The sequence below is a fragment of the Theobroma cacao genome, chromosome 2 (assembly GCF_053813885.1).
Source record: "Theobroma cacao isolate CCN51 chromosome 2, ASM5381388v1, whole genome shotgun sequence".
Classification (NCBI taxonomy): domain Eukaryota; kingdom Viridiplantae; phylum Streptophyta; class Magnoliopsida; order Malvales; family Malvaceae; genus Theobroma; species Theobroma cacao.
The window spans coordinates 46,472,809-46,491,636 of record NC_142640.1 but is presented as its reverse complement, the minus strand read 5'-3'; the positions used below and the strand labels follow the sequence as shown (position 1 = coordinate 46,491,636).

Below are 18,828 nucleotides of genomic sequence, written 5' to 3'. Positions count from 1 at the left end.
TCTTCCCCAAGATCTGATGATAGTTCTCCCAAGAATGTCAGAAGTCAAAGAAATTCCTGAAAACAACACTCAATATCCAGACTACCACTTTAACTTTGTTCACTTCAAAGATCTTCCTAATAAGATATATAAAAAAAAAAGTGTTGACAGGTAATGTTCAAAATACACTTCAGAATCAAAGTTTATTTTACAACAACTTTTGTCACTTTATCCTAATTGTTTTTGTGTCAAACAACAACAGATGTTATTGGTGTTGTAACAACAATAACACCTGTAACAAAAGTGCAACTAAACAATAGAGATGTTCTTGTACAAAAACAAGATATCTACATTCAAAGTGCAAGGTAAATGAAAAACACTATTTACTGTCAAATATGTAGAATCCTATTGTCAAAAGTTTATAACTAATAACTTTCACTTTTTCATGACTTGAAACAGTTGTGAGAGCTTAAAGGTAGTGTTGTATGGAGATATAGTATTATCCATACAAGAATAACAAATACTACAGAAAAGCACAAATGTTGTGCTTGCATTCACTGGATTGATGATTAAAACTTACATGCATGAGTATATACCATATTACTATTGTACTAACAACATTGGATATTCTACATAGAAAATATACTAACAAATAAGTGCTGCCAATTTGTAGGATCATTGTATGCATCATTCTGCTCAGCAACAAGAGTATACATTGATCTAGAAATTCCAGAGGTTAATGAACTCAAACAAAGGTAATGTCACCAGCACTTTTGCCACTCTATTTAACAACAAATATTAACTTGAGCAGAAAAATAAAAACTAACAGTAGTTTGGTAATTATTAGATACCAAAAAGAACCTATACAAACAGACCTTCAACTGTTGGAAGTATGCACTCAGTTTCACTTTTCGCAACAATCCACAATGTCAAACATTCATGTAACTGATCTGCTAGCAATTGAACCAAAAAAGACATTGGTAAAATATATTTTTACTTCTTTGTATAAAACAAACAAGAATCAGTAGTTTAATATCCTTCATAAACGAAAAATCATACTGTTTTTCACATGTTTATAATATTGTTCTTCAAAATGACAGAATACCAAGTTTTAACTCACTGCAAACATTATTAATGTTGAAGCACCAAACGGATGGTACTACAACGCTTGCAATCAATGTGCAGCAAGTTTACAATTCTGTGCTGGCAAGTTTTGGTGTCCAGTCCATGACTAGAAAACACCAGTTTTAACGTAAGTATCTTTAAAATTCCTTTCAACTGACTTTAGTAAAAAATTTATTCTTATGAACTGTAGAAATGAGACAATTTTTCCATTTTTACTGCAGAATGATTTTGAACTAACAGTTGAAGACTTCACTGGCAAAATTCAATTGCTTGCTTTTGGTCAGCAAGCTGAGAAATTAATTAGGGCTACCATTGGTGAGTTGGTTGCAATCAAAACAATAGATAAAATGGTCCTACCTCTTCTTGTCAAAGCATTAATAAATACAAGAAGAACATTCAAAGTAGGGCTTACAGGAAAAGCAATTGAAGCTAGACTGACAATTTTCAAGATATTTGATTCTACCAACTCCACAGAATCCTCAGCTGAAACATCCAAAATGTACAAGGGAACAAGCTCAGTAAATGAACAACCTACATGTTCCCAACCAACATTGCCAGCAATCCAGGACACTCAATCAGAAATACTACCATCACCAACAAATGTACAAGTTGCAAACGAACTCTTCCCAGAAGAGCCCCCAGGAAAGAAGATGAAAATTGAATAGGTCAGCTCTTTCAATTAGCCTACTTGCTCTTAAAATAATAATATCGTAAAAACAATCGAAGCAAAAAATACTTATTTCTCTCATATGAACAACTGATGGCAAGCACAAGCAGAATGATCAAAATCAAACTTTTTGGACAAGGAAGTAACTTTGACCATACATGGAACAACTTTTTTGTATCTCCATGTTATGATAATGTATATGAAAAAAATCAACAGATAATATCACAATGACAACATTTTGTATGCCAGTATTTTGCACCTACTGTCAATATATTTACAACACTTTTGTATGCATATTTTAACAATTGCATAAAGACTTCTTATTCTACAAATATATAATATATGTGTACTATTACTTCTGTTTTTCCAACACTTCAATTCTCCACAAATGTACAAATTTATTTACTGCTCAATATGCAATGAACTATTATTTAACAAAATAAAAGTTTTACAAACAGTATAATTTTCTGTTTAACCAAACTAAATAATTTTTATCAATTAGCTTCATAAATATTTTTCTATTATTAAGAAAAATTTCATCAAATTAAAAACCCGCAGCATCACGCGGGTTATCTTCGTAGTATATATAAAAGTATCACAAAAATATGGTTGAATTTGCAATTTGCAATGGTGTTAATTAACTGGTTTAAATAATAATATTTTATTTTGCCATTATATATATGAAGCACAATTAAGCAAGATCGAATTTCCTCGAATCCGAAAGAAGCAAAAAGAGACAAAAGAATGAGGAAATTCTGGTTTTTTATTCTTTAGGGGAAAGAAAGAGATGCTGTTACCTTTTAAAAAGTTTAAAAATGACCACAGGAAGTGACAAGCTATTTTCAACAAGACGAGAACTGGATGCGATAAATTTATACTGCTGCATAAAGTTGTGATTTCTTGGTGGTTAACGATTTTCCAAGTCCAAGAAGAAGCGACTGCACTGGCTGGTTGATAATCAACAAGAGGCTTGCATTGGATTACGTGGTGGTTAGCCACTGTTCCCAAGCATGCAAACAGCGAGGCTGTGGACGAGGAGATGTTTGAAGAACGGGGTCCATAAATCACTAAATATTTTTTACCTAGTTGAAAATGACAAGGCAAAAAAAAAAAGAAAGGAAGGCTAAAGAATTAGAGAAGACTTTGTTGTCAATAAAGGTGCGGAAGACGACTCAGAACCTTATTCTTTTTCTTTCTCTTTTTTATGGAGATGGCTTTCTGTCTCTGTTGGTTAAGTGTGAGTGCTTGTACTACAGATTCCTAGCGTTGGTTCTATATTTGATTTCTTATTCCCCTTCCTTTGCATCTAAGAAACCCCCAGACTTTGCACTCTTTTTGTTTTGTGGGTTCTTTTGAAGGGTGAAATCTGAAACGGGTTTCTAACTTTCTATGTTTACTACAGATAATCAGAGGACGAGATGGGAGGTGAATGTTCAAGTAAGAATAGAGTATTAACTAAAAAAAATGGGGATCTTATTGATATTGGGTTTTCATGGTCTCTTGAAGACATATTCAATGATAACCTTTACAAGGATCAGGTGGGTTTGCTTTCTCCTCCATCATCATTTATCATCTTCATCACACTTGATTCTCTGATGTTCTTTTTTGTTTATGAGAACCGTATATTTATCAGATTATTTTGCAGCTTTTTGAATAACTTGCACTTTTATAGAAAGTTGAAGATATAGTGCATCGGTTTTGGAAGGAGATGCTCTTAGAAGAACAGCCGTAGGAGTTAAGAGGAGTATTCTCTTGTATGACTTGGGCTTTTTCTCCTGCCCAAGCCCATGTCAACGTTCATGTCTCATCTTGCTTTCCTCCTGCTCAACTTTTATAGATATAGTTATGGCCTTATGGCAGCACGCCAGAAGTAGCATATTGTTTATGCTGGTAGAGAATCGAACATAACTGAAGTTTGCTAAAACATGGCACAATAAGAATTGTGAAGTTTGCTAAAGGGAATTAGGAACAAAAGGCAGCTTAGGTATATACTTGGTACTTTCTTAAAATTAAACTCTTCTGAAATTTTATTAATAGAATCATATGTTAGTGTAGTTGTATCTGATAAAATACTTTACAACTTTTAAATTACCCATGTGTTGATCTTGGGATTGCTTAATTAAACCAGAGAGCTGAACAAAGATTGAACATCATAAATTTGTTTAATGATTGAGCTTGGTTTCAAGAGGTCGAAATTTCCTTCAGCTTACATTGACCATGGGAAATCATCCTCTTTTAAAAGGTCACTCTCAAACTGGTTCCTATGTGTCCATGCATGTTAGATCATTTTTTAGCCTTAATTATGTAGTTTTCACTTAGCTCCCTTTGGCTTTCCATTTGCATCTGATTTTGCCCTTGAGTTGTTTATTTTCAAATGCTGTGGAAAAAGATATAAGAGGTTTGGTACTAGCTTAATCTGCCCCGATGACTGTCCATGCATGCTTTTGTTTGCATATGCCTGAATCAATTGAGCTATCAAGGATTAAGTGGATTCATACACTCTGTTTGAATTCATCTCTATTTCTAGGTGGAAAAGATTCCAGTTTCATTTCAAAGCATGGAACAGTATACTGGGTCATATCTTTTCCCATTGTTGGAAGAGACACGAGCAGCAATATGTTCATCTATGGATATTATAGCCGGAGCGCCTTATGCTGAAGTGAGATATCTTAATGAGGCAGAGCCACATGGGACATTATCGTTTGATGTAAATGTTGATTACTGGAGAAACAGGTTCAGTGATCCTGTGAAGGAACCATACAAAACATTCCCAGGAGATATTTTGGTTATAGCAGATGCTAAACCTGAAACTGCATCCGATTTGCAAAGGGTAGGAAGAACCTGGACATTTGCATTAGTCACTAATATACCCGAGGATGACTATGAGGATAATAGCTCATCTACTTCCTTTAAAGTGAAGGCAGTGGAAGATATAGCATCCAAAGGTGAGATGCAGAACTCACTGTTTGTAGTTTTCCTGAGGAATGTAACCACCAACAGGCGAATATGGAATGCATTGTACACGAAGGGAAACCTAAAGATTATCAAAGAGGTTTTGCACACTGATTCTATGGTAAGGATATCATGTTACATGTTTGAGATTTGCTTCTGTGAATTTGCATTATACTTGATAATTTGGTATTGCTATTTATCATACGTGTTTGCATATGATGCGAAGGGAATATATATTATGCATCTTACAATACTGGTTATTCTTGGTCTTAATATTTGAGACATTGTGTAGGTTCAAAACTGTTAATGTACCATGACTGTTGCAGCATCTCAGTTTCAAAATGTTATTTATCATATGTTTCATTTGGTTTACATGTTTTTCAGTGTAACTGCAGAACCAGTTTTATGAATTCATTGTTACTATTGTTGATGTTGATTGAGGAGCAATTTTGAGGAATTTATAGTTGTTTTACTCTTATATATTTGCAAGAATGAATATTTATTCAAATTCATGTTGTACACAGGTAGAAGAAAGCTGCAGTCTCTGTTCCTCTCAGAATGATGGAACCTTGAATGAGGTTTTTCTGACAAGGTTGCTATCTCAACTGAATGAATCTCAAAGGAAGGCAGTTTTGGCTTGTCTTAACAAAATGCAGTGCAACCACAAGGCTCATGTGGAACTTATTTGGGGCCCACCAGGAACTGGGAAAACTAAAACTCTTAGTGTTCTGCTGTTTACTCTGTTGAGAAAGAAATATAGGACACTCACTTGCGCCCCAACAAATATTGCAATTACAGAAGTACCTGCACGTGTCCTACAGCTGGTAAAAGCAGCTAAGGAAACACTCTCAGATGATCCATTTTGTTCCTTGGGAGACATCCTCTTATTCGGCAATAAATGGAGATTCAAAGTTAGTACCGATATTGAAGAAATATTTCTGGATTATCGTGTAAAAAGGCTTACTGACTGCTTAGGGCGGCTGGGTTGGTGGCATTATTTTACTGCAATGATAACTTTTCTTGAAGATTGTGTCTCTCAGTACCATATTTTTTTGGAAAATGAATCAATCGAAGAGATAAAACATGGTAGTGAAAATGAAAACCAAGAGCAAGAGTGTTGCAATGAAACCGATAGTAAGAAGGCGAAACACAAATCATTTCTTGAATATGTAAGAGAAATATTTGCCTCAACAGCATCACCACTGAGAAAAGATGTGTCTCAATTTTATTCACTCATATACCCAAAATCTACTTTCTGGAACATAATATTCAAGACTTCAAAACTCTTTTTCGCCTGCTTGATTCTTTTGAATCTGGGCTGTTTCTTGATGGTGTAGTTTCTGAAGAAGTGGAGGAGATCTTTTTACATTCAGAAGTTGATAAATTGCTCCCCCAAAATTTTGCTGATGCATCACTATTGTTGTGCTCGGTAAGAAGCCAGTGTCTTTCCGTTTTGAAAGCCCTCCGTGATTCTCTTCGTGAACTTAAACTACCAAGTGCCACGAACAAGGATTCGATAAAAAAATTCTGTTTTCAAACAGCTTCTTTACTCTTCTCCACTGCATGTGGTTCATATGAACTCTATAAACTTAGAATGAAACCACTGAATGTGTTGGTGATTGATGAAGCAGCACAGTTGAAAGAATGTGAATCACCCATACCCTTACAACTGCCCGGTATAGCACACTCCATTCTTGTTGGTGATGAATGTCAATTGCCTGCTACAGTTGTAAGCAATGTATGTAAATTATACTTGGTTTGTTGTCTTCCATTTCTCTCTGATGTTTATTCTCAATTTCCCCCCTCTTTACTTTTAGAAGAAAGTTTATTAATTTTTCTCATTTTTTTATAGGTTTCTTCTGAAGCTGGTTTTGGAAGAAGTTTATTTGAGAGGTTGAGTACATTGGGTCACTCAAAGCACCTTCTGAATATTCAGTACAGAATGCATCCGTCAATAAGTTGCTTTCCCAATGCAAGTTTCTATTATAACCGGATTTTGGATGCACCATGTGTTAAGCATAGGAGTTATGAGAAACATTATCTTCCATGGCCTATGTTTGGTCCCTATTCCTTCATAAATGTTTGTGGAAGAGACGAAGTTGATGATGTTGGCTATAGCCATAGAAATATGGTTGAGGTAGCGGTTGTGCAGAGGTTGGTGCGAACTCTGTACAAAGGTAATTATCACAAGCTTAATTTGTAATGCCGTAATTTTCTTTTCTAAAGATATTGTTTCACTTAAAGCTGGATATTATCAATTAACTGGCTTATGCCTTCTGATTTCTAGACTGGCATTGGCCTTTAAGGAGATTGTTCACTTTAAGTGCTGAAGAGGCTTTTTCTTTCTCTTCATATGCAAATCAGAAAGCTTTCTTCTTGTGTTATTAGATTGATTTGTATTTGTTGCTTTTGCATACAGCATGGGATGGCTCAAGAGAGAAGCTCAGTGTTGGTATAATCTCTCCCTATGCTGCTCAGGTTGTTGCAATTCAGGAGAAGCTTGGTGTGAAGTATGAGAAAACTGATGGCTTTGCATTGAAGGTGAAGTCAGTTGATGGGTTCCAGGGTGGTGAGGAAGATATTATAATAATATCAACTGTGAGATCAAATAGTTCAGGTGCAATTGGGTTCATGTCCAATCCTCAAAGAACTAATGTTGCTCTTACAAGGGCTAGGTATTTCCTTAGATTAACTTGTTTCCCTTCAGTATTTGCATTTCTGTGAATACTTGCAATCTGTTACTGGGTTTTGAATGCTTTCGTAGGCACAGCCTCTGGATTTTGGGGAATGGAGAAACGCTGGCGAAAAGTTATTCTTTTTGGGAGGCTTTAGTTGATGATGCAAAGGCACGTCATTGTTTTTTTAATGCTGATGAATACAAGGAATTGGGAAATGCTATTTTAGATGCCAAGAAAGATTTTGATCAACTTGAGGACTTGCTTAATGGCGATAGTGTTCTTTTCAAAAGTGCTAAGTGGAAGGTATGTAACTTACACGGGCTAAAACTTGCTATTCATTCTACTTGTTCTATGAAGTTTTCAGCATTAATTTATATTCAAAGTTTGTACATTGACATGAAAAGTTATGTTATATAACATACTGGCAACCTTTTTTATCAGTATATTTTAGTTAATGAGACTCCATTAGAGATTGTTTATAGTAAGTGGTAAAAATTATTTTCTTTTTGTTTCCCATGGCTTCAGGTTCTTTTCAGCGATTACTTTAGAATGTCATTTGGGAAGCTGAAATCTCTCCAGACCAAGAAATCAGTTTTAAACCTTCTACTAAAACTTTCCAGTGGCTGGCGACCTAAGAAGAGAAATGTGGATTTAATTTGTGAAAGCTCTTCTATGGTCTTGAAACAATTCAAGGTTGAAGGTCTTTATATAGTCTGCTCAATTGATGTAGTGAAGAGGCAGAGGTACACTCAGGTATTGAAGGCTTGGGATGTTTTGCCATTAGAGGATGTTGGGAGACTGGTTAAGCACCTTGATGGCATCTTCAAAATGCATACTGATGATATTATCAGTCATTGCAATGAGAAATATCTGAAGGGGTATGCGACCATAATGGTTTTCCTAACTTGTATATATGAAATCTGCCTTTCTGAATATGAATGTTATGCAGTCATTGTAAGACGCTTACATTGGTTTTACTCTTTTTTATCGTATCTAGGAATTTGGAAGTTCCCAAAACTTGGACAACTTCATTTGATATTGTCAGGTATAAGACTATAAGCCAAGGTGAAAGAGAGAACAGTTCAAGTGGCAGTGCTTCAGATGATAGCTGTTATGTAGAGAACTCAAAAGTGAGTGAGAGCTTGCTGTTGATGAAATTCTACTCTTTATCATCAGGTGTTGTGAACCACCCTCTTTCAGATCGGGATGGGAAAGAACTGGAACTCCCATTTGAGGTGACAGATCAGGAACGTGACATAATTCTATTCCAAAGAAGCAGTTTTATACTAGGAAGGTCAGGCACAGGGAAGACTACTGTCTTAACCATGAAGTTGTTCAAGAAAGAGCAAGTACAACATTTAGCAACCAAAGGTTTCAAGGAAGTCAACACAAATAACTCTAATGAACTCTGTCCGGCAAACAGAATCATGGATGGTATTGGAGGGACTGAAGCAACTGTATTGCGCCAGCTTTTTGTAACAGCCAGTCCTAAACTTTGTTATGCCGTGAAACATCATGTTCTTCAATTGAAAAGGTGCGTATAATAATGAAATAAAATGGTAGCTTCATGGAACCTTCAAGTTTACAGTTGGGATAAAAATAAATCTATGTTGTAGGAAGGATGGATATCTAATGTGATTAACTGCAGTGGTAAAAGGATAGGCTAAGACCCCATGGGGTCCGAAGATTAAGTTGTACTACCCTTGTATGTGTGACTACAGTGAAACCTTTTTCTTAAAATTTAGTTTCTAATGTTTTAGAAATTATCTTATAAAGTTTGTGATGAAACCATAATATTGGCTTGTTTTAGTAAGTGCTTGCTTTGTGGTAGTCAACATATTAACATGTTTTAGAGAATCTAATAAATCTAATTGATGATAAAAAAATCACATATAGGCACTAGAATGGAACATTTGAACTTCATTATCTCGCTAAGAAAAGCTGATAAAGTTGCACGTGCAACTTCTCAGAAGTTTAAAACATTAAAAATCATTGAGAAGTTTTGTATCTAAAATTCTAGCAAGTCTTTTCTTTATTTTTTTTGAATACCTAATCTATACTATATTTCTATGGACTTGCAAGTTTTTCAAGCGTTAGAGCAAGAACTACAGGATTGCATCTTATAAGTCATAGCATTTCTAATTATATAAAGACCGCAAAGTGTTATCCTTACTATTTATTTTTCAAGTCTTTGAGAGTCTTTTGTCTGTGTGTATATGTCCTAAATGAATAAAGATTTCTGCTTACACATTGTAAAGTTCAAAGGTTTTTTATGTCTGTGATCTTGGATGGTTGTGAGAGTGTTGCTAGTTGCACTATTTTTCTTATTCACAAGTAAGTTGCACTTTTATTAATAATTCAAAGTTGATTACTTTGGTTCTGAATTCTCATGAAAATTAATGAAATTGTTATATGATACTCAACTCAGGGCACTTTACTCAGCTGCACGGAGGTTTTTTTTTTTCTCCATTTTTCCTGGTCTCAAAAGCCTTGTTAAATATACAGGTTTGCCAGCGGGGGAGATTATTCTCAAGAGACTGCCTTGCAAGATGTGGACGATATTGAAGGTGCGGCACAATTCAAGGATATTCCTGACTCCTTTGTTGATATTCTTCCTAAGGCATACCCTCTCATTATAACTTTACAAAAGTTTCTGATAATGCTTGATGGAACAATCGGCAACTCGTTCTTTGAGAAATTCTATGATGCTAGGGAGCTATCAATTTCAAATAAGGAAATTGGGAATGCACAAATTTCCTTACGAAATTTTATAAGAACAAGAGAGGTAAATTATGAAAAGTTTTGTTCAATTTATTGGCCCCATTTTAATGCTAAGCTGACAAAAAGCCTTGACTCGTCCAGAGTCTTTACAGAGATAATATCTCATATAAAAGGTGGCTTGAGGTCAGGGGATTATTCTAATGGTAGACTTAATGAGGAGGATTACGTAAAACTATCTGAGGGTCGGGCGTCTATCTTAAGTAGACATGAGAGACAGATGACATATGATAGTTTTCAAGATTATGAAAAAATAAAAGGAGAAAAAGGTCAATTTGATATGGCTGATCTTGTGATTGATCTTCATTGTCGACTTCGAAATAAAAGGTATGAGGGTGACATAATGGATTTTGTTTATATTGATGAGGTGCAAGATCTTACAATAAGGCAGATTGCTCTTTTCAAACATGTTTGCAAAAATGTGAGTGAAGGCTTTGTCTTTTGTGGGGATACAGCACAAACTATTGCCAGGGGTATTGATTTTAGGTTTGAAGATATACGATCCCTTTACTACAATGAGTTTGTTTTGGAATCAAAATATAAAGCAGACGATGGGAAAAAGTGGAAAGGTCAAATATCTAAATGTTTTAACTTGAGCCAGAATTTCCGTACACATGATGGTGTCCTAAGGTTAGCACAGAGTGTCATCGACCTTCTTTACCGTTTCTTTCCTTCATTTGTTGATATATTATGCCCTGAAACTAGTCTCATATATGGAGAAGCCCCAATTTTACTTGAATCTGAGAATGAAGACAATGCAATTGCAACAATATTCAGGAACCATGGTAATGTTGGGGGACATATGGTTGGATTTGGAGCAGAGCAGGTCATATTAGTACGAGATGATCCTGCTAAGAATGAAATTTTGAAGTATGTCGGCAAGCAAGCTCTTGTTCTGACTATAGTGGAATGCAAAGGTTTAGAGTTTCAGGTATGTGGTGTTTTATAATTATTCTTGTGTTCTACTATTGTATGATATGCTTGTTTTTATCCCTGTAGGGTGCTTATAATTTATTTATTAATATGTGCTCGTTGATAGTTTTCTGTTGTTTAGTTAATCTTTTATTTCTTTACAAGTTCAGAACCTAAGATCAAGTTGGCTGGCTTGAGTTTGACAAGAAGATTAGGTTTATTACTTGTGTGTTTAATAATTGATATGGTCCACATGCATCTATCTTTAACAGTGCCTTTTCTCTGTCTCCCTAGTGTTTATTTTTGAAACTGTAAATTGATTCATCCGTGCCATGCTTTTATACATTTTGTTTTGGTAGGATGTATTGTTGTACAACTTTTTTAGTTCATCACCTTTGAAGAGTCAGTGGAGAGTTGTATATGCATACATGAAGGAGCAAGGCTTGGTTGATGCCAATTGGTTATTTCCAAGTTTTAAAATGGCAAAACACAACATTTTGTGCTCCGAATTGAAGCAGTTATATGTTGCTATCACTCGCACAAGGCAGAGATTGTGGATTTGTGAAAATGAAGAAGAGTTCAAAGCCTGTGTTCAACTATTGGAAGAAGAAGTGTCCTGTTCAAGTTAGGAAGCTGGATGATTCACTTGCAGAAGCAATGCAAGTTGCTAGCAGTCCAGAAGAGTGGAAATCACGTGGTTATAAGGTTTGTTCTTGCTTGTTTTTAGAAAGATAGTCTTATTTGTAATTTCCATTAACTCAATTTTATTAATTTTTTTGTTTAATCTATTGTTAATCAATTTCATACATGATTGAAGCCATTTCAATGGTTTAAGGACCACCAATTTTGCAATGAATTAACATTTGTGCACATTTAACTTCTCTTTTATCACACTTATTTGTTTCCTGCAGCTGTTGCAGCAGGGTAACTATGTGATGGCAACAATATGCTTCGAAAGAGCACACGATACATATGGGGAAAAACTTTCCAAGGCTTTTGGACTTAGGGCAGATGCTGACCGCTTGCATGGTTTAAATCCTGAAATGTCTTCTCCTGCCAGAAGGCAGGCTGCTGAAATTTTTTATTCCATTGGCAAGGCTGAGCATGCTGCAGATTGCTTTTACATGTTAAAGGAGTACAAAAAAGCAAGTGCAATTCCATTTCCCTCCTTTTACCTTGTTTATATTATTTTCTTGTAAACATGAACGTGAACTAATAGCCTCTACAGCTCTGACATTCTATGATTTCTATATTTTGTTTTCCAGAAGACATTTCCTTTCTTCTAATGTGTTGAATAACTTCTTTCCACGAAGTAAGAGAAAGAAAAAGATTCTTTAATTGCAGCTTTTTAGATTAGATGCTAATGCACTTAGCATTTTCATTTCTCCAAAGCATTATATTTAAGAATAAAACATTCTCCATGTTATTTATTGGAGCATCCATGTCTTTCCAAGCTGGGTGTTTATCATCTTATCTGGTGGTTTGGTTTTTTGTTCATTAATGACTAAAAAAATAAATTTTCTTTTTTTTTTAATACAATTATATCGTGTTTTAATCTACGATTATTTATATGCTCTTATTTCGTGTGTATGTGTGTGTGCATATATCTGTACAAGTGTTCATGGACATTCTGAAAGTAATGTTTTGGAAATGCAGGTCAAATATATTTGGAAAAATGTGGGGAATCTGCTCTAGAGAGAGCTGCAGAATGTTTTCTTCTTGCTGGATGTTACAAGGCTGCAGCAGAAGTGTATGCAAGAGGCAACTATTTCTCAAAATGCTTGTCTGTTTGTACCAAAGGGAAACTCTTTGACATGGGCTTGCAGTACATTCAGTACTGGAAACAACATGTAAATGCAGATGACAAAATGGTTAAAAGAAGTAAGGATATGGAGGAGCTGAAACAAAAGTTTTTGGAGAGCTCTGCACGTCACTATCATGAGCTTAATGACAAGAGAACAATGATGAATTATGTCAGAGCTTTTGATTCAATGAGTTCAATACGAAAATTCTTGCAGTCCTTCGAGTGTTTTGATGAGCTTCTGTATCTGGAAGAGGAATCAGGGAACTTCTTGGAGGCAGCAAACATTGCAAAGTTGAGAGGTGAACTTCTACATGGGGCTGATCTGCTTGGGAAGGGTGCACAATTTGAGGAGGCCGCAATTCTCATTCTCTGGTTTGTGTTTGCTAACTCTCTTTGGTTAGCTGGGAGCACAGGATGGCCATTAAAGCAGTTCACAGAGAAAGAGAATCTTCTAACAAAAGCCAAGTCATTTGCAAAGAAGTTGTCAAACCAATTTTATGGGCTTGTTTGTTCAGAGGCTGACATTTTACTGAATAAGCCAAGCAACTTATTCTTGATGAAACAATATTTAAGTGCTTCTCAGAGGCACAAGAGCACCCGAGGTGAAGTATTAACTGCTCGAATGATTCTAGATCATCACCTTCAATTAAATATCTCAAAATATGAATGGATAGATGAATTGGTCTTTGATCTAGCAAGCTACTCAGAAGAGCAAATTTCTAGTAACCAGGTTTCCACCGAGACACTGGTCTACTTTTGGAATTTCTGGAAGGATAAAATTATGCAGATATTTGAGTATCTTGATCATGCTGAAATCCAAGATATTAGTGATTACAGAAGATATGAAGAATTCTGCTTGAATTATTTTGATGTGTGGAGACTATTTAATAATCCACATACTGTCTATCTTGTGCTGAATTCTGATGCTGAATGGCTGAGTAAACTGGACGACAAATATGTTTGCAGTAACAAGAAGCTGGTTTCTATTTCTTCCCATCAATTTGTCTCAGCTGCAAGGAGTTATTGGTGTTCAGAATTACTCTCTGTTGGCCTGCAAGTTTTGACAAAGCTTGAAAAATTATATGATTTCTCACACGAGTCATCCTTCTACCAAAGCAGGTCTCTTACTCATATCTACGAGGTAGCAAGTTTTCTCTTGAATTCCAAGTTTCTGAACAATCAGTGTGTGGACCAGGATCTGATGAAATTTGTTTAACTTTCAACAAAGCACTTCTTTGGCTACATATTTCCTCTTGATTGGCGAGAATCACTGAGAGAGAACATGATCTCTCTGAGGGGAACTGAAATCTCAAAGAATTTACTTGAAGAGGTTATATTTGAGATGATAAGGTCAAAGAATAGCTTGTCTTATGGGGAAACTGGAATGGTGGCATTGATAATTCTTGGATCTGATCAGCTAAGCAATGAACTATATGGGAAGATTCTTGAAGGTTTAGAATGGAATACAGAATGGAGGAACTTCATTGGGAGTCTCAAAGAGGATAGAGGTTCACCCCCAGTTTCTGCAACTGGCCCTATCAATAAATTTCCCGGGGTAAATAGAAGCTCAGAATCTACAACTGGATCTGCTGCTAGTCATATTGAAGAAAGTGGGAATGCGAAGCCAATTATTTTCAAGTTCCATGGAGCGTTACAAGATACTTATAAAGCTAACTGGAGGAGCATATCTGATTATATGTCACCAGTTTGTTTCTTGTATCTTGTTGAGCGCTATCTGGTTTTGCTATCCTACTCCAAAGGATGCTTTTTCACCACCAAGGCTACTTTTGTGGAATGGCTTATCTACCAGGATGGGATACCCAGCTCAACTCCCAGTTATGTGGCTGTTAAGCAGCGTTCTTTGGAAGTCATTCTTAAATTTGTAATTGAAATGGTCCAGCAGTTCCTCTATTGTAAACGAGAGACAGTAGATCGGATCAGAAAATCTCATACAAATGTGAGGGAGTACCATTCACTGGTGGTTTTGAGATTGGTTGTCATTATATGTTTGCTTCATTTGAACTTTGGTACGTGTCTCAATGTACTTTTTGACTTGCTGGGTCAAAAGCATATTACGGAACTACTGCCCTGGGATTTCTGTGATGCTCTTTGGAGAAGGCAGAGATATAATTGTCTCAATTTTGATATAAATGTGCTTGGTCAAGCATTCAAAAATATTAGAAACCCTCTCATAATTGTGAGCATGGGGGAAAACTGTCCAAATTTTGCATGCCAGGATGCTATATTTGTTGATATGAAGGTTAATTCATGCAAGGAGGAAATATTGAGAGTCTTGTTTCCTAAACCTGCTAATTTGTGTGGTGAAGTACTTCCTCCAGCCAGTTACGATGAAGGGAAGAGCTCAAAGGTTGTTCCATCTTTAAGCTCTGGTTCTCTGCCAGATCAAGACTTGAATGCACAGAATCAAAATGATAGTGACATGCTGATTAACCATGTCAAGTTTTGGGAAATTGTTGAAGCATTTAAGGCACTGGGTGACATCAGAGATCAATGGACCATTATGTTAAATGCTTCAAAAATGAGGGTAATTGTTATAAGCATGTGATTAGACAAGCATTCTTTAATGCCTTGTTTTCCTTGTAATTTATGTTGCTAGTATTATTTTTTCTGTTATTATCATATTTATTGTCATTTTTGCGTCATCTCATCATCACTTTTTACTGAACTTTTTAGGGGTACCTAGGAAAATGTATTTTCTTCCTCAATGCTGCAACAGAAGGATGTTTGCAGAAGAAACCTGGAGGTAGTGAAGACGACTACTTCTCAGGGGAGGCAATCAGCATGCTAGATGAAATGAAGCAACTCTATACTCAACTGGAACCGAGGTCTGTGTAATGCATTAATTGCCTTTTCCATATTCCATATGTAGTTGTATGACTCCATTTATACACCAAATGATTAGTTCACAGTATTTTCTTAGAAGTTCCTCCTGCTTCATTTTTTCAGTGAGCTGAAGCTTGAAGGTAGCATTTCAATAATTGGAGCCCTTTGCGAGGAGCTGCATTCAGCAAGGTCTGCACTGGAGCCTTTTCTGAAGCAGCTATTCTCGCAGCAAGATGAAAATCTTATATCTGATGAATCTGTGGCCAATGTGATGTGTATGACTGAGGAATGCAGTAGGGGTAAGAAGCCAGCTTCAGAAGCTACTGTGACTTGCAAACCTCGAGGGAACCATAAATCTAAGAAAAACAAGAGGAATCTGGCCGAATACATAGGAAGATAAGCATTCCAAAAATTCTAGAGAACTTAAGTAACTATATTCACAGTAGTATATAACATACTTTGCTTATGGAATAGACCTTTAATTTTTGGAGAGTTATCATAGAACTTGTGCTATGACTTGAGAACACATCCATTCTTATTTTATGAACCACTGCATCCACTTCATTTTATTTAACTTGATGGTGGAATCTATAGTCTGAACTGGGTTTGCAGCAAACCACCCAATGTTTGCTCCTACGCCACCATGTCAGCTCATTACCTTACCTTCGGAAGTAAGAGGAAGGTATGAATCGTGGGAAACAATGCAAGCTTTTGACACGACAGGTAACCTTAAGGAGTGGTGGCAAAGCTCTTGATTGACTAACACAAGTGAACTGTGCTTGGACGCTTTGTACAACTGCAAGGGTCCGTGAGAGGAGCTGATGGATGAGATGGCTTCCCCTTTCTATTCATGAAATGTGATTTGGGGCATTATGGGAGTTTGCATGCCTCGAAAGAAATGAATGGGACAACACTTTTTCTTGCTGCCATGAGGTCGGCCTGTAAACAAGGTAACCCAATGGGTACCAAAAAACCAGAAGGGTACCACATTGGACAGAAGACAATCTACTCAGCCGAAGGAAGGAACTGTGGAAGCTCACCTTATTATTAGGAAGAGGAAAGGGGCAACCTATTTTACTAATAATAAGAAAGGGAGTGAGATAAGCGAAAGGTAGCTTGCTTCCAACACAGCCTGGCCGTGGGTAATCAAGAGATCTTTGCCGGTGCTGACTTGGATCTCGAGTGACAGAATAAGATGGTCAAAAACGACAAGCTGTCACAGCCGAAGCTTGGCTCTAGCAGATAGGCTAGCAATAAGTGAGCCGCATGCAGGGGAACTTGCATGTGTGGTTCTTAGGACGGGCTAGCACTGCTACCTCTCACTCTGCAAATCTCTATAGATTCTTAATTCTAATGGAAAGTTAGAAACCTCCCCTAATACAGTTATACACTGAATAGAGTACATACCTTATTCTGCAGTGAATGATAAAAGAAACCAACGTCCCTTGCATACATCATTTATCATTTATAAATATTGAAGCCAAAAACTGTCAATTGTCATCAAACAACTATTTCCTTTTAACAAAAACTCTCATCTTATTTCTCTGAGTATCCTCTGAAACTTAAAACAAAGTTTCAACTTCAAAGTTTAAAGGAATGAAACACTAATCAACAAAATCTATCGAAGGCAAAGGATTATTACCTTAGAATTGTATACCACCTTAATGCCAGAAAATTCCTAAAACCCCCCAAAACTCAGCTCTCATTGGTCCCAAACAATTTCATTCTTGATAAAGATGTCCTCAAATACCCTTCCACCTCAAACTTTTTTGGTGAAAGCTCTCTATACTTTGCGAACTGTTCTTTAGCCTCAGCATTCCTATCAAGCAAGCTATATATCATTCCTTGACAAAAATACGGCCTAAAATCACTTGGATCTTCTTTGGCCAATTGTTGGTAACTCCTCAAAGCTTCCTCCACGTTCTTTTGCAAGAACTGTATCTGTGCCATTATCAGTCGAACATCCCTTGCTTCCTTGACTTTCTTCTCGTCTTGGGCAATCGTTAAAGCCTCTTCTAACCTCTTGATCACAGCTTCTCCTTCCCCACAACGGTCCATTAACAAAGCATTCTCAAACAAAGCCTCGAAAGAGAGAGGATTCGTCCTAAGAATTTCCTCGAACACTTTCCGTGCATTCTCCGTTTGACCCATTTCGCTTAAGAGCCTCGCCAATAAAAATTTCCAATCAGTTACCTGTGGTTGAGCAGAAACCAAACGGTTCAAGATTGTGAGAGCTTCTTCGTCTTCGCCGTTTTCGAGCTTCTGTTCCAAAAGGTACTTCAATGCTTCAATGGCCTCGTTATTAGATCCCAGAAACTCTGAAAGTGGGGAAGTTTGTTCCGGGTTTTGGGCGTCTTCTTCTTGTTGCTCTCCTTCCTCGAGACCGGAAGTTTCTTGTTCAGTCATTGTGGGTGGAGACTCAGCTTTGGCCGGGAAGTGGGAGAATTTCCCAATCATCAAAGCGGTGGCACCAAGTAAAATAGCTGTTTTGGCAAAGCACTGGAGCTTTTGAGTGAGGGGTTGAGTATGTTCGTTAGGATTGGAACTGGGAAAGGAATCAGACTTCGCTGAAGAAGCCCTAAGCCTGAAGGGTTTGGGAGCAGGAAATGCGAGAAATGAAGCTGAAGAAGTGGAAGAAGAAAGTGATTTGAGATGGAGGAAAGAGGGGGACGGCGCCGATAATTTGGCTAGAGTGGGATTCATGGCTAGGGCTTTCAGGGTTTTTCTTCTTTGGATTCTGAAGAACACAAGGTAGGAGAAAGCGGAAAAGGGAGTCAGAGTCCTGGATTTCTATTTGGGGAGGTTGAATTTATGTAAACCTAATAAAATTAAATTAGGTGAAGAATTTGAGGAAGTGGGTGGGACTATAAAATATGATAAAGCAGGGGAGGTACGTACGCCCGCAGCCTGCAGCTGCAAGCCAAAGCCAGAGGTAAGCGGGATTTTGTGGGAGTTTCCGAGGGACTCCAGACTTGGCAGATTAGACTGCATTCCAATCCATGCCGTTTCTTCTCAAGTACTATTACTATTATTATTTTATTATTTTTCTTCCCAACTACTAGTACTCGTTCTTCACATTCGAAGGCTTT

At 36.8% G+C, this 18,828-nt stretch overlaps 2 protein-coding genes across 2 annotated transcripts; one reads left to right on the top strand and one right to left on the bottom strand.

Moving 5' to 3' along the window:
• The first annotated feature begins 2,908 nt into the window (after window positions 1–2,908).
• Window positions 2,909–16,286, top strand: LOC18609915 (uncharacterized). The gene is given in 17 exon segments (XM_088804047.1): window positions 2,909–3,008; window positions 3,174–3,309; window positions 4,299–4,844; window positions 5,248–5,931; window positions 5,934–6,461; window positions 6,576–6,900; window positions 7,143–7,398; window positions 7,488–7,704; window positions 7,927–8,279; window positions 8,399–8,935; window positions 9,907–11,110; window positions 11,451–11,671; window positions 11,673–11,796; window positions 12,003–12,240; window positions 12,748–15,440; window positions 15,590–15,741; window positions 15,863–16,286. Coding segments are annotated over 16 exon segments (8,475 nt in total). The 5' UTR covers window positions 2,909–3,008; window positions 3,174–3,189; the 3' UTR covers window positions 16,140–16,286.
• An 872-nt stretch (window positions 16,287–17,158) lies between these two features.
• Window positions 17,159–18,597, bottom strand: LOC18609913 (Protein prenylyltransferase superfamily protein). Its single transcript, XM_007045274.3, has one exon. It carries the CDS (start codon window positions 18,440–18,442, stop codon window positions 17,435–17,437), a length of 1,008 nt encoding a protein of 335 aa, XP_007045336.3. The 5' UTR covers window positions 18,443–18,597; the 3' UTR covers window positions 17,159–17,434.
• Between the last annotated feature and the right edge of the window lie 231 nt (window positions 18,598–18,828).

Coding starts and splice junctions, on each gene's coding strand:
- LOC18609913 (XM_007045274.3), bottom strand. CDS start 18,442: ATGAATCCCACTCTAGCCAAATTATCGGCGCCGTCCCCCTCTTTCCTC.